The sequence below is a fragment of the Dermacentor variabilis genome, chromosome 6 (genome assembly GCF_050947875.1).
Source record: "Dermacentor variabilis isolate Ectoservices chromosome 6, ASM5094787v1, whole genome shotgun sequence".
NCBI classification, from domain to species: Eukaryota; Metazoa; Arthropoda; class Arachnida; order Ixodida; family Ixodidae; genus Dermacentor; species Dermacentor variabilis.
Window position 1 is genome coordinate 29,322,150 of NC_134573.1, and position 23,248 is coordinate 29,345,397.

At 48.8% G+C, this 23,248-nt stretch overlaps 1 protein-coding gene across 2 annotated transcripts in view; it reads right to left on the bottom strand.

The window, feature by feature from the left end:
• Window positions 1-23,248, bottom strand: part of LOC142584708 (putative ATP-dependent RNA helicase DDX20) — a 152,023-nt gene that overhangs the window by 88,368 nt on the left and 40,407 nt on the right. For both annotated transcript variants that reach the window (XM_075694915.1, XM_075694916.1), the window contains exons 4-6: window positions 21,822-21,933; window positions 18,828-18,973; window positions 8,593-8,728 (exon numbers count right to left, since the gene is read on the bottom strand). In XM_075694915.1, the coding sequence (XP_075551030.1) occupies window positions 8,593-8,728; window positions 18,828-18,973; window positions 21,822-21,933 (394 nt within the window). The remainder of the gene's footprint in view (window positions 1-8,592; window positions 8,729-18,827; window positions 18,974-21,821; window positions 21,934-23,248) is intronic.

Here is a 23,248-nt window from a genome sequence, read left to right on the forward strand (position 1 = left end):
AGATGAATCTGGTTGATAGGTGCGGTTCTTGAAGAGCGGTCTCGCGGCAGCTTGGCTAACGTCGTTCTCTTCCTTCTTTCATCTGGTTGTCTGCGCGGCAGGCGTGGTTCATGACAGCTTGCGACATTTCCCCGCTGGCAGACGGAGCCCGCCAGGCGAGTCATCTCGTGGGTTGTAATGCCTCAGACGCGCGACGTGTGTCACTTCAGCCTTGGCCGAGCGTCGTCCACTGCTCGTGTGACACGCAATACGGTAGTTTACTTCGCTGAGGCGCTCCAGAATAACGTAAGGGCCGACGTAGTGGGCGAAAAACTTCTGGCACAAGCCACGCTTCCGCAACGGCGTCCAGAACCACACAAGGTTACCAGGATCGAAGTAAACGTGGTGGTGTCGCCTGTCATAGCGTATCTTGGACCGGTCCTGCGATGCTATGGTGCGTAGCCTAGCGAGGTGTCGCGCTTCTTCTGCTCGACATAGGATCTCATCAATTGATTCGTTGTCATGAGCGAAGTAAGGAAATATGGTGTCGAGGGTGTAGCGCGGCGGACGAGCATAAAGAAGGAAAAATGGTGAGTAACCAGTGGTCTCGTGTCTCGCGGTATTGAAGGCATAGGTAATGAAAGGCAAGATACTGTCCCAATTCTTGTGTGCTGAATCGACGTACATGGACTGCATGTTGGCAAACGTTCTGTTTGTGCGCTCGACCAGTCCATTAGTTTGTGGATGGTAGGGCGTAGAATGGCGGAAGCTACATGAACACAGACGAAGGGTTTCTTCAACCACGTCCGCGGTAAACTGTCGCCCGCGATCGCTGATTACTATGCGAGGAGGTCCATGTCGGAGTATAACGTTAGCCAGCAAGAAGATAGAAACTTCTGTAGCTGTGGCCGATGGAAATGCGGCGGTCTCACAATAGCGGGTAAGGTGATCTACGTGAACGATAACCCAACGATTACCCTTGGAGGATCGCGGGAAAGGGCCCAGAAGATCTATACCAACTTGCTCAAAGGGGACACTAGAAGGGGGAACTGGTTGAAGCAGGCCATGTGGTGCTTGTGGCGGACGCTTGTAGCGCTGGCATTGAGAGCAGCTGGCGACGTACCGTTCAATATCTTTCCGCATCTTAGGCCAGTAAAAACGTTCTTGAGCCCGGTAGAGTGTACGTGTGGAACCAAGATGACCGGAAGTTGGGTCATCGTGCATGGCGTGTAATACTTGGTGGCGAAGGTTCTTGGGGACAACTAAAAGGTAGCGTGCGCCGGTGGTCGAGTAGCTCTTCTTATACAGCGCGCCACCATCCCGTAGGCGAAAGCGACTGCCTGCAGGTGACTCCTGTGCTGCCGCGAAGAGCGGTTGTAAGCTCTCGTCCTTGTGCTGCTCGGATATGACGGTACCCATATCCGGAAATTCCAGGGACACAAAAGCGATGTATTCATCAAAATTGTCCGCATCACACTCAGTTGTTTGAAGTGGCATCCGAGAAAGACAATCAGCGTCAGCATGCCGCCGGCCACTTTTGTAGCAAATAACGAAATCGTATTCCTGTAGACGGAGGGCCCAGCGCGCTAGTCGTCCTGATGGATCCCGCAGATTCACAAGCCAGCATAGCGAATGATGATCTGTTATCACAGTGAACGGGTGCCCATAGAGATACGAACGAAACCGTTGCACGGCGAAGATGACCGCCAGACACTCTTGTTCGGTGACTGTGTAGTTGCGCTCGGAGCGGCTCAAGGACCGGCTAGCGTAAGAGATCACGTGCTCACTGTCACCAACATGCTGAACTAGCACAGCACCGATGCCTATGCCGCTGGCATCGGTGTGAATCTAAGTTGGTGATGAAGGATCAAAGTGGCGAAGAATTGGTTGGGATGTCAACAGGAACTTGAGCTGGCGAAACGATGAGTCACAATCTGCAGTCCACTCAAAGGGAATGCCTTTTTGGAGAAGGCGTGTAAGGGGATGAGCCATGTCAGCAAACCGGGGAATGAATCGGCGAAAATAGGAGCACGAGCCCGAGAAACTTCTTAACTGCTTGACAGAGTTGGGTACTCGAAATGCTTCTACGGCCGCAGTCTTTTGTGGATCTGGTCCGATGCCTTCTTTAGCGACCAGATGGCCTAGCACAAGAGTTTGTCGTTCCCCAAAACGGCATTTTTTTTAATTGAGCACAAGACCCGCTTTCTCCTAACAGTTCAAGATCAAATCCAAACGTTTGTTGTGCTCACTAAACGTTCGCCCGAAGATCACAATGTCGTCTAAGTAGCACATGCAAACTTCCCATTTTAAGCCACGTAATATTGTGTCCATGAACCTTTCGAACGTTGCGGGCGCGTTACACAACCCGAAAGGCATCACGTTAAACTCGAATAGTCCGTAGGGTGTAACAAATGCTGTCTTTTCTCTGTCGTCCTTGTGTATAGGAATTTGCCAGTAACTTGACCGTAAATCGATTGAGGAAAAGTAAGATGCCGCAAAGAGACAGTCGATGGCGTCGTCAATTCGTGGAAGCGTATATAAATCTTTCTTAGTAACGGCGTTTAGGCGACGGTAATCAACACAGAACCGCCACGTACCGTCTTTCTTCTTCACCAATATCACGGGGGCTGCCCAAGGACTAGATGATTCTCGTTTGACGCCTTTGCGTAGCATTTCTTGGACCTGATCGCTGATTATCTTGCGTTCTGATGGGGATACACGATAGGGTTTTTGTCGGATTGGCTGGGAGGCTCCTGTGTTGATGCGGTGACGAGTTCTGGACGCAGGAATTGATGGCGGTCCATCGTGCTGCGCAAAGTCGAATACCGAGGTATGTTTTGTAAGCAGGGCCATCAAAACTTGACGCTCGTTATCGCTGAGTGACTTATCAATCATGGAAAGTATCTTCGAGCTCCCGGGGCTCGAGACACTGGTTGCTCCTCCATCGGGGAGCTCTGCAAGTACTGCCACCAATACGGGCGAGTCTTCCTGAAACGTGGCAATCTTTAGGCCTTGAGGTAGCACTGCCGCTTCAGTGGAACAGTTTAGCACCCACAGCCCCGCGCATCCATTGGTCACTGAGACCACGCAGTGCGGAACTAACACGTTTTTCTTGAGGCAGATCCGATGTACAGGTTCCACTGCAGCATCGAACGAGATAGGAGTCGGAGATGAACAGGCGACGGCAACACGCATCGCGGATAAGGCGGGCACAACTGTATCCTCAGACACGCACAACACACTCTCCGGGCAAGCTTCACCTTCAAAGAGCACAGGTGAAACACTGGTGTCGACGCTGAGTTCTCCCGTCCGGCAGTCAACATTCGCACCACACAATTGCAAAAAGTCAATCCCCAGAATCACGTCATGCGAGGAGCGAGGAAGAACAGTAAACTCTGCATTAAAAGCTTTCCCACCCAAAGACACATCCATGTTACACACACCAACCGGGTATAATGCTTCACCACTGACTCCACGGAAACTTGTGCACTGGTCCCAACGAAACATAACCTTGCGTCCCAGAAGGCCTTTAAACCCCACACTCATGACCAAGACAGTTGCTCCCGTGTTGACTAAAGCCATTGTAGAGACCCCATCATTCCGTACATGAACCTTATTCTTTAGCATGAAAATAGTTGGAGGCAGTTGAGTCGGCAGCACACATTTTCCAGCGACCTCACCTCCATCGGCCGCGCTGGCTAGTTTCCCGGCGGGGGCGACACGAAACGGCGCCGAGGCGATGGTGATGTGAATAGCGGCCGAGGGGATGGTGATCAGGAGGCTCGGAAGGCTGGTGGTGGCGTCAGAGTACGGTCGGAGGCAGGGGAGCGGTAGCGGTTCCGGGTTCTTTCTTCTCCAAAGTAGGTCTCCTGGGCGGTGCATCGGTCCTCTCGAAAGTGGCTTCCTGAAGTGGAGTCTCCTGGCCACTGAGTGCGCAGTGTACGACCGCTAGACCGCATAGTCGGCGCTGACGATCCGTAGTTTGATGCCCGGCGTCGGCTACAGTACTTAGCTATATGGCCAGACATGCCGCAGCAGTAACACACTGGCGAAGGGCGAACTTCAGAATGCGGATTGAAGTATTCTGCCGAAGACATCGGTTGAGGGTAACGAGGCTCTTCCCCTTGAAAGTCGTAGGTAGCGGCGAGTCTTCGTGGACGAAAGTTGCGTGGGCGTGGATCAAAACGTTGAGGGGGCGAATCATTGCGTGGTGGTTCGGTCGTAATGTAATGCGGTTCGTCTCTGGAGCCATTAAGATCCGCGACGTTCACCGAGTGGTTCCAAGTAGCCGAAGGGGGTTCCCAAAGAGTGTCTCGGAAAACGGAGGAGCTGCAACATGGCGCCGCATAACGTGCCTGTTCGTCATGTCGTTGGAGCTCCTCGCGGACTATCTGGCAGATGGCGGACGAAAGGTCTGGGAGCGGAGGACTCGTATCAACACTTGCTACAGTCGTTACATTGGCCAGCCGTCCAAACTTTGGTGTAATTCGGCGAGTCTTCAGCGCCTCGAACGTACGGCAGTGCCGTATCAGTTCTGATACAGTGTGCAAGTTCTCTTTACCAATGAGGAAGTTGTAAACATCTTCCGCTATTTCTTTTACCACGTGCCCCACTTTATCTTCCTCTGTCATTTGAGGGTTGACGGTGCGGCACAGCTTCAAAATTTATTCGATATAGGTAGTGCAAGTCCCGCCGGGTAGCTGAGCTCTCTGGGCTAATGTGAGTTCCGCACGTTTCCTCTTTGCGTCCGAGTCCCCGAAACATTTTTTGATCTCCTCAACGAAGCGTGTCCATGTAGTTAGCATGTCCACGTGGTTGTCATACCATACCAACGCCGTGTCGGCCAAGAAGAAAACAACGTTCCTAAGCTGACTGGCAGCGTTCCAGTTATTGTATTGGCTTACCCTTTCGTAATGGGTTAGCCACTCATCCACATCTTCCTCTGCCTTCGCCGGGAACGTGCGTGGCTCTCGGTAGTGCTGGATAGGGACTGGGCTCGCCGAGGCACTGCTGGTGAGGGTATTTTGCTCTGTGGCCATGACTGAGCGCGACGGCGAAAATCCGGCGAGGCGACGGCTTCGGCGTAGCTCTTGTGCTGGTGGCTCCGTTGTAGGTCGTGGGAGTTACCCCGCACAGCTCCACCAAATGTTACACACGAGGTGTTTTAATGTAGAACCAGATGAATCTGGTTGATAGGTGCGGTTCTTGAAGAGCGGTCTCGCGGCAGCTTGGCTAACGTCGTTCTCTTCCTTCTTTAATCTGGTTGTCTGCGCGGCAGGCGTGGTTCATAACAGCTTGCGACAATACGTTCCTGGGAAACAAAATTTTTTTGGCACCAACACTCAGTACGTCGCCAAACTGTAATCGTATGATAAGTTTTCTGGCCGCTAGATCCCATGTAAACAAGAAAATGCACGAGGTGCGCGCGTTCGAGAACAGTATATAGCTGCTCACTGTGGCAGCTTCACTGCAATACTCACCCACCCGTCTCACATGAAAACACCAGCGCGCACCCAGTTTCTCATTTTGGTGCCAGGAAACCTCGGTCGGCGCATGCGGCATTTTCAGCTACCACAGCCAATATTACTGCGATAAGCATGTTTGCCTATCTGCAAGTTTTGCAGTGCATGATGTCGTCAAAAGCGTAGCGCATGTTTTTAATAGGCGGTAACTGAAATGCGCCGCCGTGTCCTGCAGCAGACTGTGATCGTATCAGCGGCGAGCTCCACCACTGGAAAAGCTGGCGCCACCGTCGGCGTGACGCGGCATGAGGGATCACATGGACACAGCGGCCGTGTTGGCTGCTTCAGAAGCACCGAAGTGAGCTGAAAACGAAAGTTTAAAGTCCCATCTGCTCCGCGGTTCTGATTAAGTGGTAAGGCTTTACAGCCTTGGGTGTCAACTTGACAACATCTGAAACTACTATAATAGGTAGTGGCTGCCTTTGGAGGCATGCAGCATGGTAGGATACTGCTCGGTGCCGCAGTACCGGACGTATGCAACGGAGCCTGGTGTCAGCCTTATTCACATGTAGCCGCAGGGCCAGGAGCTGCATGCGTGAAGCTTGGCTGGCAAAATTTAGAACCAGCAGACAGTCATCGGCTACAACTCGGGTATGCAGGAAGCACAGACGCGAGGAAGATTTCTGCTATGGAGCCGGGACTGCGCGATGTTCGGTGAGTAGCAGAAAACGTGCACTGAGATGCTAGCCCGCACCCGCTGCTCGGCTAATGTCACGACGGTTTGGTCTATGAACTTGTTGATGCTAGATACTGGCAAGTTCACTTGAATGAAAAGGGAGAGGTAAGACGCACATTAAAGAAAGGCACGGCATATGGTCATGTTTGTGTTAAGAATTAATGCACTGGATTACAAAAATGAAGCAGAGGGAAATCGCAAGCTGAGAAGACCGATAAACATACAGTCCGACCCAACTTGAGAAATAATATTGAAATGTCCAAGAATTTAGAAGGCAAGAAATATTGAATCGTCGCAACGGCGCATCGCAGTCGCCGTAGGCATCTAAGTCTCTATAACGAAATTATTTTTGGAAAGTTGTGATTGCGTCCACGCAACAATGGTTGCTAGTGTACTGTCAAATGCTCAAATGCTGCGGCCTAAAGCTCACGGCCCACAAACACACACGGTGCAAAAACGTGCTCGCAACAAAAGCAAAACATTGTGCACGGACATGCAGGCAGATGCGCAGTCGGTCGCTGCGGACCCATGCGATCGCCGCATTGAAGCTTCATTCTGTTATGCCCCATTTGTTTATACAGACAGCCTACTATAAGAATATATTTCACATAGTTTACTTTCAGCGTTCGCCTACCTTTCATGCAAGAAGCCGGTTCGAGAGACTCCTTCGCGGCGACCGCACGTAGTGACATTCGCTGTACATATTCGGTAAAGAGATAGCGTCTGTAAACGATTCTGTGCTTTAAGTTTGCCCAAGATTATTATATCGACAGTCAAAAACTCACCTCGTTTTGAGAGTACCTACATAAATGTCCAGGAGGGCTGCTGCGTGGTGTTTTCATTGAGCTTACGACGGTAAGCGAAACCTATGAGGAGCACGCCGCGTGTCCCCTCATACTACGGAAGAGAGGTGCTTCTGACAGATAGCGACTCCATAACTCCTCACCCCCAATACGTTTTCTGGCCCCTAGAGCCCACATGAACAAGAACAGGCGCAAGGCACGCGCGTTCAAAAACAGTACATATATGTAGCCACCCATCTCACGTGCAAACGACGGCGCGCAGTTTCTTATTCTGGTACCAGCAAATCTCCACCCGGGTCGTCGTCGTACGCCGCAATCACAGCTATTGCCGCCAAACCTATTGTGATAAGCATCTTCGCCCATCTGTTTTACAGCACGTGGTGTGTAGTGCCACCGGTAGCAAACTGCATGGTTTTAGTAGGCTTTTAGTAGGGAATGGCAGTTAGGTGTGGGCATCACGTTTCGCTTCGACAGCATCCAGTGTTGCCCACCAGCTCAACTTCGTTTCGGTTTCTCGTCTCCCTCTTAAAACACCACGCAATATGAGAATAACAAAACGTGTTTCGGCCCACCGGAGCACCACTAGCTCGATGCACATCGGCGTCTCATGCTGCAACGATCCGCGTGACACTTCGCATTACATAGATGTCAACAGTTGAGTCAGTCAAATTGTTTTAGTTACTTCGGATCACACGTTTTCCCAATTAGTACGTCTTTTTCTCACATCTTTTTTCCCAAAACACATGAACGAGGTTCTACAGTATTGCTTTGCTGCAGATGCTACTGTTGCGCTACCCATTTTGAAATGTCGACTTTGCATCCCGCTGCGCAGTTGTTTCATTTCTTCCACGTAAAGAATGGCAACCCTTTCAAATGTTGACGTGAACGAGTACCAAATGTTTATCAAATCCGGAGCACTCACGACAATTGACAAAACACGACAGTAAAATGTGGCCAGCAGTCAAGTCAAACGCATCAAAAATAGAGCCAAATAGGAATGCATGACCAGTGTTGGCTTTTCCACTGACTATCAATACTTTCCGGAAGTGCCGCCATGACAAAGAGCGGCCCTTCTATAAGCTATCAACACTCTCCCATGAACACTGTGGGTGCAGCAAAAATTCTTAAAAATTAAAAAAAATCCTTCCAAACAAGCGCATGGAATAGCCAAATGCTACAAATGGACCCTTAGATCAAACATAAAATTGTAACCACAATGTGGATTCCCTGATATCTCATTAGCCTTATCTTTATTGGCAGTGCCATGCTTATATAAATTATAAATCGACACCCCCTTCCCCAATCTTAGATATTAAAAAAATATGGCTTACAATCATGCGGATACAATACCTAAGTCTCTGACAGCTAGCAACATTTATGTTACGCAATTTCAGTGGACTCCTGAGCATATGCAGCACTGTGTTTTCTTGCACAAAGTTTGTAAGCATGAAACTTTATGTTAAACTTTGCGATATTCAATACCAGATTCGATATGTGGCTATTTTTTATTATTGTATTTGACATTGGGTAGGAAATCTACTATGTACTGTATTCAGTATTTGCACATGCTTGCTTTTAAGACTGAATTGCTGCGGCAAGGAGCAGCACGTACCTGGCCTGTGAGTTGAGGAACACCAGGCACTGAGAGAAGGGCATTTGACGCAGGAGTTTGTCCAGGGTGCGCAGCTTCCGCGAGAACCAGGCTGCCTCGTCCGTGCCCTCGGCCAAGCAGTACCACTGCGACACACCTGTAGCAGTTGTAAGCAAGGAAGGACTCCTGCACTTGGAGGCCACTTCTGGTGTACACACACTTCTTGGCAATGCACCTCAGAGCCACCTAGCACAACATGCCGTGAAAACCTCAGTTCATCAAGGGCCCCTCACCAGGCCCCATCGCAAACTTTACACAGGAAGGTGTAAAACTTCATCCACGGAGCATCTTACCAAAATAATTTTTCAGATCAATTTGGTATTGGAGCAGATGGGAGAAATTAACTGTCCTGTTACCATGCTGCCAGGAGGCGAGCACTGAGAAGAGGCACGTGTGTGTGTGACTCTCTCAATGGAAGCCGGGACCCCTCGAAAGAATAATGTGTGGCATTTGATTCGAAATTTAAGCTGTGTTCGTGGCGAGCAGTGTCTTAATACTTTGCAGACACAATTGTCAGTGCATAACATATACGCTACGTTTGTTTAACCTTTTGAAGGTTTTTGCCGTACATGTACGGCGGCGGTTTTCTGTCCCACAAGATCTTTGCCGTACGGGTACGGTTTCGACCCTCCATTTGAAATTTCGCGCCATAATGGCGATGCGTGCTCACTGGGAGGTGCTGCCACCTCTTAGGACTTATAAGAAGCGTTTGAAATGTGTGCTACCTTCTTGGGGAGATAAACGGAACTGATTTCTAGCTTCAGCGCAGCGTGCAGACTGCGGCAACACCCCTTTTGCGGTTTCGGTTTCGCCGCGTGATCGCAACGGAGGCGCACGAAACATCATTTTTCTTTTTGTCGGCACTCTCTTGCAGAGGCGGTGGAAGTTGATTTCTATCTTGATTGGCACTGCTCTTAGCTTGTTTATAACCACCGCTCGCAAAGTATTCTCGCTCTCAGCGGCAACGCGCTTTCACCGTTTCGGTTCCTCCGCGTGATCGCAACGGAGCCGCGCGAGACGTGATTTTTCTCTTTTCATCACGCTATCAGAGGGGCGGTGGAAGTTGATTTCTATCTTGATTGGCGCTGCTCTTAGCTTGTTTATCACCGCCGCTCATGAGGTATTCTCACTCTCTGCAGCAAAGCACTTACGCGAGAGGGCGCCTCGAGAGGGTGCTTACGAGAGGGTGCCCAAGGCAGCCGCACCCATGCAGAGATGTCATGTGTGCGTCAACACAACTCGTCGCTCCAAGAGAAGAACATACACGCATTTTAGGTGTGCAGACTGCGATAAGGCGCTGTGCGGATGTAGTATAGTGTCGCCCCCTGCCAGATCTCTGTGTTATCATACATCTATGTTTTGTAGTAGTTTAGCTAGATGGCGCACCCACCTTCTGTCATGTGACGAGCTGGGACCAATCAGGAGGTGTCATCTGGCGTGTGAAGTCCTATTTAGCAATAAACGGCCGCAAGCCGGCTGAGTCTTTGTTCCGGTTTTCATCAGGAGCAGTTAGCTCCGAGTCTCCTTCACTGCGTCGGCGCTCGCCGCGCGTTGGCTGGCCGGGGGCCCCCACTTGCCTGCTGCTGCCGACACAACATCTTATGGCGACGAGGATGGGATTCCCGCAGCGGTTCCGACCGAAGCCCCGGGAAACCAACGAGCTTCGTAAGTGAAGCGTCCCTTACGTGTCTGCACGGCCTGCAAACGCCACCGACGCACTTGGCGTCGCGAGGCTTCCGAGCCTAGGCCTACTCGCCCCTTTGTTCTTCCTTGCCCCATTCCTGCTGCGAGCTCCAGCTTGCCTCCTGCACTGTCTCCTGCACGCTACCCGGCATGGCTTCTTTTACGGCGAACCTTCCCGTTTTTCTTGAAGTGCCCGGGCCACCGTTAATTCCATGGTATCGATGGAAAAAAATTTTTCAGGCCCACCTCGAAGCGGCCGGCGGTGGCGACTGGACGGACGCGCGACGAGCGTCCGCGCTCGTCAGCACTCTCGGGCGTGAGGGACAACGGAAGTACTTTGCAGATGAGGAGCAGGAAGCAACAAGGCAGTCGCCCGGCGCAGCGTCACCGTCAAGCGAAGCAGCAAGGCAGTCGACCGGCGTAGCGTCAACGTCAAGTGATGCGGACTCGCCAGCGTCAGAGTTCCAGAAACTCTTGCAGCGGCTTGACCGCCTGTTCGCCGCGTCAACAAATGTTCTGGCAGAGAGGCACGAATTCACCAGTCGACGGCAGTTCGAGGAAGAAGGATTTCTGGAATTCGTGACCGCATTGAAGGAGAAGGCGGTACAGTGCAACTTCGGCACAACGTACAATGAGCGCGTCCGAGACCAAATAATACATAGGGTAGCGAACGCCAGCATTCGCGAAAAGTTGTTAGCTCATGGCGAAACCCTGTCCCTGGACAACGCAGAAGAAATTGGACGCTCTTTAGAAGCCCTGCAACGAGCGAACCGCGCGTTCGACTCCGAAAAAATTAAAAGAATCGAGGCAGCTCAACTTGGCGCTCCGTCGACGAGCCAAGATGGCCGACGTAGTCCAGGAGGCCATGAAGATGGCCGACTTCTTTCGGGGAGCTGCCAAGATGGCCGACTTCTTCCGAGGAGCCGCCAAGATGGCCGACGTCTTCCGGGAGGCCGCCCGGATGATCGACATTTTCCGCGAGGCTCCTCCGGGACCCGCAATGAAGCACAGGATGCGAAGGACCCTAATTTCGACCGTAGTTCATGCGACCGGTGTGGCAGCACGAAACATATTGCAACGTACAGGAATTGTCCAGCAAGGAACCGGCAGTGCAACGCCTGCCACACGTTGGGCCATTTTGCATCAGTATGCCGAAAAACCCGTACTGTTCAGCACGTCTCTTCTGCAGAGACGCTGTATTCAACTTCCGCAGGACAGCCGTCCGCGTCTGTCTTGACGGTGAGCACTTTGGAAGCTAAAAGGGATTTACAAGTTCCGGTCGTGGTTAACGACGTCGCCATGCAGCTGCTCGTGGACACAGGAGCGTCTGTCTCATTGATGACGGCCGAAGATCTTGGAAAGGACTTTGGTCGACAGCACAGACTGTCAAAAACAGCAGTGGACTTGAGGAATTTCTCTAAGCAACGCACCAACATTCAAGGCCTTTTCCAAGCCACTGTCCAGTTTCTTCAAAGGTCATGCTCCGTCACATTCCACGTAACGACTACAGGAACATCACTGCTGGGTTTAGACGCCATCCAACGCTTGGGCATACAGATCGACGGTACGTCGCTGACATGTCTACCTTCGCTGCCTCCAGTACAGAGCCCCACAGGTGTGCCTCCGAGTTTTGATCACCTCTTCAGTGATGAGTTGGGTCTCGACAACTTTGTGCACCGCATTCATCGGCAGCAAGATGCGAAACCAGTATCTTCAAAGTTGCGCCGACTACCCCTGGCTCTCCGTGACCAGGTAACAAATGAATTGCGACGTCTCGAGGACTGCGACGTCATCGAGCACGTCGAGGCTACTGAGTGGGTGTCTCCACTCGTGGTTGTGCGCAAGGATGGAACCATGCGGCTCTGTGTAGATCTACGGGAACAGGACAGTCTTGTGCCTCAAGTTCAAGAAAGGGTCTTGCAGAAACAGTGGCAAACTAAGCAGTGCGTAGACAAACGTAGAGGTGCTCAGGCAACTCGTGTCAAGGTGGGAGACACCGTCAAAGTAAAACTTGCCAAGAAAGGATTTTTCAAGTACAGTAAACCTCGTACAGTGAAGGCCCAGGCAGGACCATCCACTTTTGTACTCAGTGATGGGAAGACATAGAATGCGTCTAAATTAGCCACAGTAGTAGATAATTCAAAACGTAGCACATTGTCCACAACTGATAAAGATTTTTTGTACTCATATTCAAACCTGGATAGTCATTCCGATGACTCGTCTGTCGTGACATCGTCCTTTCATAGGCATCAGTTAAGTAGTGCGTCTGACTGTATCACTTCCGAGTCTACACAGTCAGCAATCGTTTCGGATTCCGGGGGGGAATCGGTAGCATCCCAGGACTTGTTGGGACGTTGAGAGGAGCTTCCTGGGCAATCCTCTGCAGCTTTGATGACAACCACATTCAATTTTCTAACCAGGGGGAGGGAAATAGTAGTGGGACGACTGGGTCTTTAAAGTCGACTGATACGCGTCGCAACCCCCAAAGTTCTTCTGAGGTACGCACGCGTCCTCATCATGACAGAAAACGGCCTCCGTGGCTTGATGATTTTGTTTTCCGAGTGTAGAGCGTATTGCCATCTCAGGCAATTCACATGTTTCATTAACACAGGTATAAAATGTGTTCCTTGTTGCGGTGCCGTCAGTCTTGTGCCGGGTTCCTTGTCAGATTTTGTTTTGACTGACTGCCAGTGTTTTGGTGCCCCAAGTCTGGTGCGCGTGTGGACTTGGGTGGGAATGAACTGAATCGTTGTGGACTTAAGTGCGTGCCTTGTGGCGACTGGTGCGCGTGTGTGTGAACATGGGGGGGGAACGAACTGAAGTTGTCCTTGGACTTAAGTGCGCGTCTTGTGTGCGCGTTTCACTATATGCTTCCCTGTTTCCAGGGGGGGATGATGTAGTATAGTGTCGCCCCCTGCCAGATCTCTGTGTTATCATACATTTATGTTTTGTAGTAGTTTAGCTAGATGGCGCACCCCTCTTCTGTCATGTGACGACCTGGGACCAATCAGGAGGTGTCATCTGGAGTGTGAAGTCCTATTTAGTAATAAACGGCCGCAAGCCGGCTGAGTCTTCATTCCGGTTTTCATCAGGAGCAGTTAGCTCCGAGTCTCCTTCACTGCGTCGGCGCTCGCCACGCGTTCGCTGGCCGGGGGCCCCCACTTGCCTGCCGCTGCCGACATAACAGCGAAGACCCGTGTTTCAAGGAGTACCACACTCTGAAATACTATTGAACATTTTGCAGTTCTGAGTGATGCCAACACCAAAATACTCTTCCTAATTTTTTTTTACTATTTATTCCCAACTTTATACATCTTGTACATTCAAAATCCGCAATAAAGTAATTTGACCACCTGGGAAAGTTTTTTTCAATATAATTCGACCCTCAAAGGGTTAAAATGGCCAGACCTGGTGAGGAGCTCTTTAAACTGCCCGAAAACTCTGCTCTGAAACCTGGCCACTTCTGCTTTGTTTCACACCTAGTGCCCTTTATGAGCACCAACAGTGAAGGCTGCAGGGCCACTCTGAGATGTCATCCAGGACAGAATCAGCTAGCCCAACTGCATGGCAAGTTTCCTTAAATTGGTCCAGTGTTTTTCAACTTCTACAGGCTATTAACCTTGTCAACATGATGCTAGTGGTTGATGTAAGTGTGGTATATTAATCAAAGCAATAGAGGAACGCAAGAAGACATTATGAGAACACAAGCTGAGCACTCTGTGCCCTAACACATTTTGACCCGATGCACAGCTTGAGAAGGGACAGGCGTGGAGGAGCGTGAAGGCCAGGGAAGCCTCTCAAGCAGTGGGTTCCCAACAACAGTTCTCACCCTAATAGTACAACTGAAAAGATTCGCATGTGATGTACCTGTATATCTTCGATGAGAAATAAACACAGTTTGTAACCAGTTCAGCCCAGTCTCCTGAAATTCATTCGGCATGCAGCAACTGAGGCCAGCTGCAGACTGAAAATTAAAGTTTTTCACTGAATTTTTCAGATCAGAAGTCACACCTTTGTATAGGTCACCTCCTTCTTTCCCCAGTTTCGAAGAAAAAATTGGTATGTAAGTTACACCTATTTTAACTTGGTCAACATAATGAAACGATACACAGGTGTGCACTCAGCGAAATGTCAAACTTACCCATATCAGGTTACTGAATTTTCATTAAAAATATTTTTATGAGCTGAAAATTTCAGCAGAAAAAAACCTTCAACCAACACTCCTCTTAGGGATAGTAAACCAATATTTATTGCTGCTCTCTCAAAACCACCAAAGGCCTCGTTCTCCGACGCACTGACAAAAATTTCAGCAACTTCAGTTGGCAGCCTTGCTGGGTAAACGTCCTCGGCGTCTGAATAACTTCTACTTCACATTAAGTACGATGCTGGCATTGCCTCTGCGGCGCAGCGTGCTCGAGGCAAACACACAAATGATCACAACAATTTAGCCTGAACGCATGTACATATAATATATGCACAATAGAGCAAAATGGCCATCGGAAGCCGGAAGCCCTGTGACTTTTTGCACGGACAACTGATGATTACGATGATGATAACTAAGTCGAGCTTTTTGTAAATGTAAAAATTGTGGTACCCTTTTGGTTATTTATTGTATCAGTTCCATGAATTGAACAGTTTCCTGTGAATGTGCTTTCCTGCACTCTTAAAGCACCCAGTCTCAGTTTCCCAGCAGAAAAGGGGAGAAACTTTTCTTGTGCTGCAGGGCCTAGAACTTTTCGCACAATTTGAATATTGATACAAGATCACCTCGTCACAAGCTACAAACTTTACATTTTCAGCACCCGTGTAGATGCACTAGATTCATTGTTGCATTTAACTAATTAGTGCAGAAATTAGAATGGGTAACCTGTTTTCTGACATCTGCCATTTTCGATAATTCAGTTTTTAAAAGATCACATTTTGACCTTGAGCATTCTGCTTTCAGAAATTTTTCGCAGTTTTTGCAAAAACGGCCAGCATAAGTTGTACCTGTATAAGAGGCACCAACGAAAATTTTGGGACAAATAAATGCGACACTGTATTTACTCGAATCTAACGAGCACTTTTTTCCCGACAAAATGGGTTAAAAAATTGTGTGCGTTTTAAAATCGAGTACAACCCTAAATCTTTGTTATCATATCACCATCGGCATTTCAAAATGGCCGCCTCAAACACGCTTCGAGCCTAGCTGCCACAGTTTCCTCCATGTGCTGTAGTACATGTGCTTAATTTAGTCCACCATCTGTCTTCCTGCTTTCTGCGTTTGCTCTACCAGCATGGACGAACCGACTGCGAAGACATGCCAAGTGTTCATCACTCACACAGCGAATAAAAGGAAAGTTATCACGTGTACGGAAACCGAGAGAAATCGGGCCGCATTAGGGGCATTCAGAGTTCCCTTATGCGCACGACTGGAGCAAACAGCAGAAGCATTTCTCTCTGGTGGTGGCTGCTTAAGGTTTCGGCTGCACAGCCCCAACCTTGAAAGTGATCTGTGATGGAGACAGAGTGTAAGCATCTAGGCGCATTGTGCTGTGTTCTCGTCGCTTAGTTGACTTTGAAGCGAGAGGCCGCACAAAGGTCAATTCGCTTGCTCCTGCTACTGCACTTTCTCCCTCCAGCCTTCTGATAAAAGTTGCCGCAGTCATTGAGTGAGCAGCCCTGCTCACTCAACAAGTATGTGTGCTTCTGCGCGTGACACCACGCTTGTTAATTTAGTTAGTAAGCGAATGTTTAAAAGTTTATACGGCCGATAAAGGTACTATCCTTACTTTTCATATAGCTGTCTACTAATTTGCTATTGCAATCGATGCTTCGCCTTTCGGACGAAACTGCTATTTTTTTTATTTATCACAACTTTAGTGCATTGGGATTAAATGCTTGTCTTTCCAAATGAGAGAAAGTTGTATTTCTGTATGAAATAATGAGGTGCGCAGTTCTGTAAAGGACTCCTTCTTTAGGGTTATGGCAAACAGGTGCATGTTACAATCGAGTAAATACGGTGTGCACCAAATAATACAACTGATGCCCTCTTTAGAGATTATTGCACCCTCGCATTTTTTACTTCGCACCAATTTTGCACAAAAAAAGAACTCACCATTTCGTCCTTGCAAAAGTGGATATCCAGTGAGACTAGAAAACCACCACCACTACAAGTGGTGAGGGGAGTATGCAACGCTTTAGAGTAATGGTAGTAGCGCTATTTCAGAATAATGGTAGGAATGGGAGCGATGGTAATTTTGACAGCACGCCGCCAGCCACAGCAGTGCTACAAAACATTGAAATTACACGGTGTCTACCAAGTTGACATTTCCAAATTCCCCGAGTTTTCCAGGTTTTCCCTGAGCGCCTTTCCGAAATTCCCTGAGTGATGCAGAACTATGCTTTATGTCAAGATGGGCTGAAACCATATCGCCCGATGCTGTCACCTTCTAGTAAGCGTACAAAAGAATATACAAAAGAATTCAAAGAAAAACGACTTAGTTTAATTTGAATACTAAAGAGTAGTGTTTATGCTATTCAAAAAGAGAATAGAAGGGAGGGTTTAGTAAAATGCAGAGCAAATAAGATGTCTTCGAAAAAAGTTGCAAATTGAGTCAGACATTCTCAAATACGAATAAAAGGGAGACGCATACGGAAGCAAATATTTTCGAATATGAGCCACTTCTATCAACTGATAGCAAGCTCAGTGGTATGAGGCCCGAACATTGTCACAATTGAGATTCTCTCTCAACAGCTCGTAACTCAACCTCAACTGTCCTGACATACTCTCAGCCCACGAACAACGCCTCAGTGTTGTGTTTCACTGCTTTGAAGAGCTTATTTTGGTTTGTATGAGGGACACCTGCATCTCAGCATCAGCCAACAATTTGTTTTTTGAGCTCAAGCTCCTTCAAAATGGCGGCAGCACGCTTCCTTTCCCGTTCATTCCTCAATGCGTAGGTCCTTTCTGTTCTTGTCCTCCCTCCACCACTCGTTCGCCCCGCAGACCGCTTGAAGCATCTTCTTAGTCAGTTGCACAGTCCACGTCCGATTTTTCGAACTCCCTAGAGGCCGCAAAAACGTCAGAAAGATAGACAAGTTGGAAAAAATTAATGCATGTCATTTAGTACCCTTAAGGGCTCAAACCACCAAAGGCACATTCGAAAATGCTCTGAAGGCCGGCCGGTACATGTATTATGCATATCGGTGCTCGTATTGTGACAAGAAATACCGGGTGCACGCGTGTATAATTAACGAATACATACTGTGTCCCGCAGCAATAGCCTCTTCCCATGCTTGTTATGCTTCACTGCAATACTTTTGCGTATGCTTCACCATGTAACATTTGTGTATGGAGGTGAAGCTGACTTTCGGGAAGCGGCATTATGCAACGCACTGTGCTTTCCAAGCTTCTAAGCCAATCGCGAGGACCACAAAGGCGGAGTCCATGCCATTGCTGACAGCAGCGAATTCTTTCAATAAAAAACACGACAACCAACGCCAAGAAGCTTCATAGTGAACGTCGAAGCAACTAGGCCTAGCGTTGCCGCCATGGTGGCTACGGCTGCCAGCGGATCTGCATGCGAGAGCACCGGTTCCAGGCGGCAAGGTAATCAATATGGCAGCAGTGGTGGCTTTGATTAATGCCGTTTTGGACCTGCGGTCACGGCAAAACCTCCAGAAAATCGGACGGCGAAGAGTTCTTGCGTCAGAAATTTAAGACGTTCTGATACACTGACTCTATAGGGTACGTGGTGGTGCTGCAAAGCCGTCCAAATTATCGGGAATCCGGAAAGTCGGTCGTTGACTGTACACTGGAAACTCCTCCAGCCGACGACAGGGCGTCAAAGGCGATTCATTACGATTCCTGCTGTTACTCGAGCCAGCATTACCTCCACTTTCGACCCTTTCAATAACATTACAGCTAATCTTCTCTGATAGAAGCACAAATTCCCAGAGTTTTCCCTGAGTTTTTCCAGACTACTCAAAATCCCTGAGAATTCCCGGTTTTCCCGGTTGGTAGACACCCTGAATTAGTTGCAAGGCTGGTTGTTTTATTTATGAAAGGCTAGGGACGCCACTCCTCATGTCACAAGCTGCCGTCGCCGGTGCAGCTTGTGCAAAATGTTTGCGGGGAGCGCTACGTGCTTTGCATTGCTATCACGAGTGCCTTATCATCAATTATATGGTTTGGATGCTTGTTTTGCGCTTGGTGTCTATTGATATGCATGCTGTTCTGTACGTTGTATGCATGATTCCAAAGAACTTGCGCACCGTTCACTTCACTTTGCTGAGTGCTTGTAGCCTCTGCCTCATGAGGCTATGAGCCTACGAACTCTGAACAATGCATATTTTCATGGCTACAAGTGCTTACGGGAGTGTGAGCCGTTGTTGAATGCGAAAGAATCATGGGATCCTAGCGACATACAGCTTTGCTGTAAAAGTGCAAGCCTTCTGCGAGTCACAATATGGTATGTGCAATTTTGGTTTTCGGAATCAACATTAAGCTCATTGGAGACAACAGTGCTCACCCAACAGAGCAGGTGTGTCTGCTCCCAGACGAACAACCATGGGCTTGTGAAGCAGCTCTTCTTCTAGGACGCGTGCCACTTCTGGGGGGTAGGTAGCACTAGTCGCCACCACTTGCCGCCTCTCTGGTAGCGATGCCCACAGCTTCCTGCACGAACAGTGGAGTGGACATATGCCCTAATGTAGCTGATGTTTGCCAGTGGGACTCTTCGACTCTTTCACGAGGAGACAGAAAGACAGAATAACATATCAAACAAGTTCATGTCAGCCAACCCATGAAGTTTAAAATTTGTAAAATTCTGAAGAAACAACACCAAAGTGAAAAAAGGGGGGAAAGTAAGGAAGAGCTTGCACTTACAGAAAAATCTTGCCCTGAGCACATACCTTTTCAGAGCCTTTTATTAAAGATGACTTACCTTTAGATACAGCAAACCACCACCAACAAACTTGGCACGGCAAATACTGACAGGCAACACATCATTTCTAGACCGCAGTGATATATCCAGCAACAGTGGTATTGCAGGTTTCGCCTGGTTCAGGAACCTGCTTGTGTAAAAACTTGCCTGAAGCACATACCCTTCTTTCCTTGCTTCACCATCAGAATGACTTCTATCGGCAGATTCAGGGATTCTGGTAAAATTTTGGAGAGGGGCACACTCCAATGTTTTAGCGACCAATCTTATCACACTGAAAGCAATGGATGAAGAAAGTTTCTGTTATGCTTCATTTCATCACACAGACAGCCCACTATAAGAACATACTTTACATAATTTTGTTTCAGCAAGTGCCTACTTTTCATGAAAGAAACCAGTTTGGGTGACTCCATCGCAGCGACTGCACGAAGTAGGCGTTAACTATATGTATTCGTTAAAGAGATAGCATCTGTAAACCATCCTGTGCCTTCCGTTTGCCCATGATTATTACTGCGACAGTAAAAACACCCGTCGCTGCGAGAGTACTTACAGAAATGTCCAGGAGGGCTCCTGTGTTGTCCCTCACACTATTCAAGCGAGGCACTTCGAACAGATGGCGACTCCATAAGACCTCACCACCCGTACTATGTCAAAGGAGTGCCGCAGTACTGACAACAAAAAATTTTTGTGTCCCATTTTTTTGTGCTTTTAGCGGGTTGTCGAGTTACAATACAAAGCTTAGCTTGTCTAAATTGCCCCGAATAATTATTTACAGGCCCTTCTTCATGACCAGTTCAAACCGTGCAAATGTGCATGTGCATGCATGTGTGTGTGCGTGAGCTTCAGTGGTGCCTAGTGCCATGAGGGTAGCGATTAAGAGACTTAGATATGCTAGTTGGTTGTTGGCTTGATGGAACACGGTTAGCACGGCGCGTTTTGAGGACAGGACACAGAAAAAAGCACTGTCCTCTCTGCGACTGTCCTCTGTGCTTTCTATCCGTGTCCTGTTTTCAAAACACGCCGTTATAACCATGTTCTATCAAGCCATGAGGGTACCCTATCAGGTTTCAATGACATGAATAGTGTGCTTCTCCACATAGGAAACTGTCCTCCAATTAGCGTGCATTTTAAACAGGTCACATTAAAGGGACCCTGAAACACTTGTCTAACTAATCTGTCTAGCCTTTGCAAGTACTCCTGTCTCATTTCACGAGTGTACAAAATTATCGGACAGCAGTAGTCACATGCAAATTAGCTTTCAAACTTTCAGTTTGTGCGGTCTTAATGTCTCACAGGAGTACCGACCACCGCGGGTTCGAGCTTAGCGAGCGACAGGGCCGCGTCAGCAGTCAGCCTCTAGCGCCGCTGCCCATGAGCTCAGGCCACAAGGGGCTACCGAGCGATGCACGCAAGAACACAGTATTGCCCTAAGTTGACGGAAACCGTTTATTGTGACCGACGGCACCCAACGCTGCACAAACCTCCAGACTCGGGACGGCGGGGAACCAAAGAGGTCCCGCACCAAGGGCAGAAAATACAGTCGCAACGGAGCCCAGTGTCTACAGGCACAGCGACGTGCCTGTAGCACGTCACTGCGAGCACAGGCTCCCCCCCCAAGCTGAGACACGCCGGTAAGTCCCGGCAGCTATGCTACTTCCTCTCGCGATAACCGATGGGCCAACTCACGAGAGCTCGGGCAATCTTCTTCGGCTTGGGCCTCCGATAAGTGTGGCTCGGCGTGGTATGACCTCGCGCAAGCACTAGGCACCCGTTCTTTGGCTTAGCGTCGGGATAGGATCAACATGAGGTACGCACTCCCCGCACGGGTGAAGGCACCGTGCGTGAGCTCAGTCCTAGTCACAAAGGTGTCGGCAGACGAGAGGAAGCATGTATGTACTGGGCGTTTGTGCAGTGTCGAGTGTCACCGGATACAATAAACGGTTTCCGTCAACTTAGGGCAACACTGTGTTCTTGCGTGCATCACTCGGTAGCCTCTTGTGGCCTGAGCTCGCGCGCAGCGGCGCTAGAGGCTGACGGCTGACGCGGCCCTGTGGCTCGCTAAGCTCGAACCCGCGGTGGTCGGTACTCCTGTGAGACATTAAGACCCCACAAGTTCAACACGTGCATATCGCCACATGTTCGTGATGAGCATTGGCTGGCAGGCAGACAGCTAAATCATGATCTTGGAAGGCAAATGTTTTACTGGGCGAATTCGTAAACCACGGTACCATTCAGCCATGGCAATAGCAAGAAGCTCAGTAAGTACATGCTTAATTGAATGACATGGCTGTGACACACTGCCCTAGTTTGGGGACATCGTTGTACCTTCTAGGTTAACTCGATATAGCTGCTCAAGTTTGAGAATGTTCCAGAGTAATTTGTTCCGATGGGTACACATTTAAAGGACATGCATGTCCTGCATGTGGCTGCAACATTCTATATGTGTAAAGACCCTGATAATGTGAGCCCACCCTGTCCAATGACACAAATGTGATAACACATATCACACACACTCTGACAAAACAGATGCGGCAGTGTTCGCATTGCAAGGGTGCCAGCAATTGCGGCTCTTCCAGCACCCACCTGAGGTCTTCCTGGAACCCCTCCCCAAGCAGCTGGTCGGCCTCATCCAGCACCAGGAGGCGCACCCACTCCAGTGAAAGCTGGCCCTGCTGGATAAGCTGCAGCAGTCGCCCTGCACCAGCCCAGGATGTTTAGAACCGCTCACTGGGCTTTGGTTCATTGGCTTTGGTTTACTGTGTTACACACAATGAACCAGTTTCATGATTGTAAAGCTGGCTTTACTGCGAGGCAGTTTCCAAACTAATGGCAGTTTTATGCATTTTTGCAAAAATTGCATATGAGCGCAGTTTGCTCGTCTTCCGACCCAGAAAATGTCAGGCGAGGGTCTTGCGACTCAACCATGCACGTGAGACAAGCCTCACCATGAGTAGCTAGCGCCTCGTCTTTACTTTAACTGCAAATTCCGATACCATAGCTGGGCAAATGTGCAGTGGAAATAACCGCACATGCAAATTTAGAAAAGGCTGTATTATGCATCTGGCTATCTTTGAACAAATAACAGTTACACTTGTAAAGTTGCTAGTGTTTAGCTCATTTCTTAATATTTTATCATTTTCATTTACAGCAAAACCAGACATGCAGCCTTGTAAAGCCAGGCAAAGTTGCAAGCTGTTCTTGCAGTTTTTTTTAAACAGCTCTTACATTTCTTATTTTTTGACTAAGGAGCACAGGAGCAGACTACTAGGATGATTTATAGTCCTGCATGATCATGAGGGATAGTACGAGCTAGTCCCATTAAAACTCAGGCGTATATAAAAAATGCAAGCGCAGAAACTTCACAATCTGAAGTTGGCAAATATTACCCTGCAAAGAGAAAATGTAGGTGAAATAAGGCTAAATGTGTGCAGGCAGATACTGTGAAAAAGAAAATGCTTTTGTGGAACAGTAAGAGCAGCTGTCTGCCTGGTTTTTCGTATTGACCTATCATTTATACACACACCAAATTATGTGCCACTGTCGTCGCCCCACTCAACGCAAATGTGGGAGCGAGCGGCCCTCGTGACTGTCAGTGCCACCAGGCGGCATCGGATGGATTCGAGAAAATCCCAATCAGTTCCGTTTCGTGGCACTGACAGCCACGAGGGCCGCTCGCTCCCATATGTGCGTTGAGTGGGGCGACGACAGTGGTACGCACACTGTAAAACCTCGATGATACGATCATGGTTGGTAAAGTATATTGAAATTTTACCTTTCAAACAAATAAGTACATTAGCTGATGAATTTTTCCAACACGAAAGGGGCAGCAAAATTTTTCGGATTATTGGGCAATTGCTGAACCCAAATTCCAGTGAGAAAAAGATTCCTTTTGCTGAATTTGACAGTTGGTGACGAAAGATACGGTTTCATATCGTGTCAACGATGTCTTTGCATCAGTGGTACAAAGCGAAGCCAGTCACGCTTTTGCGTCCACTCCGCTCTCGTGGCTG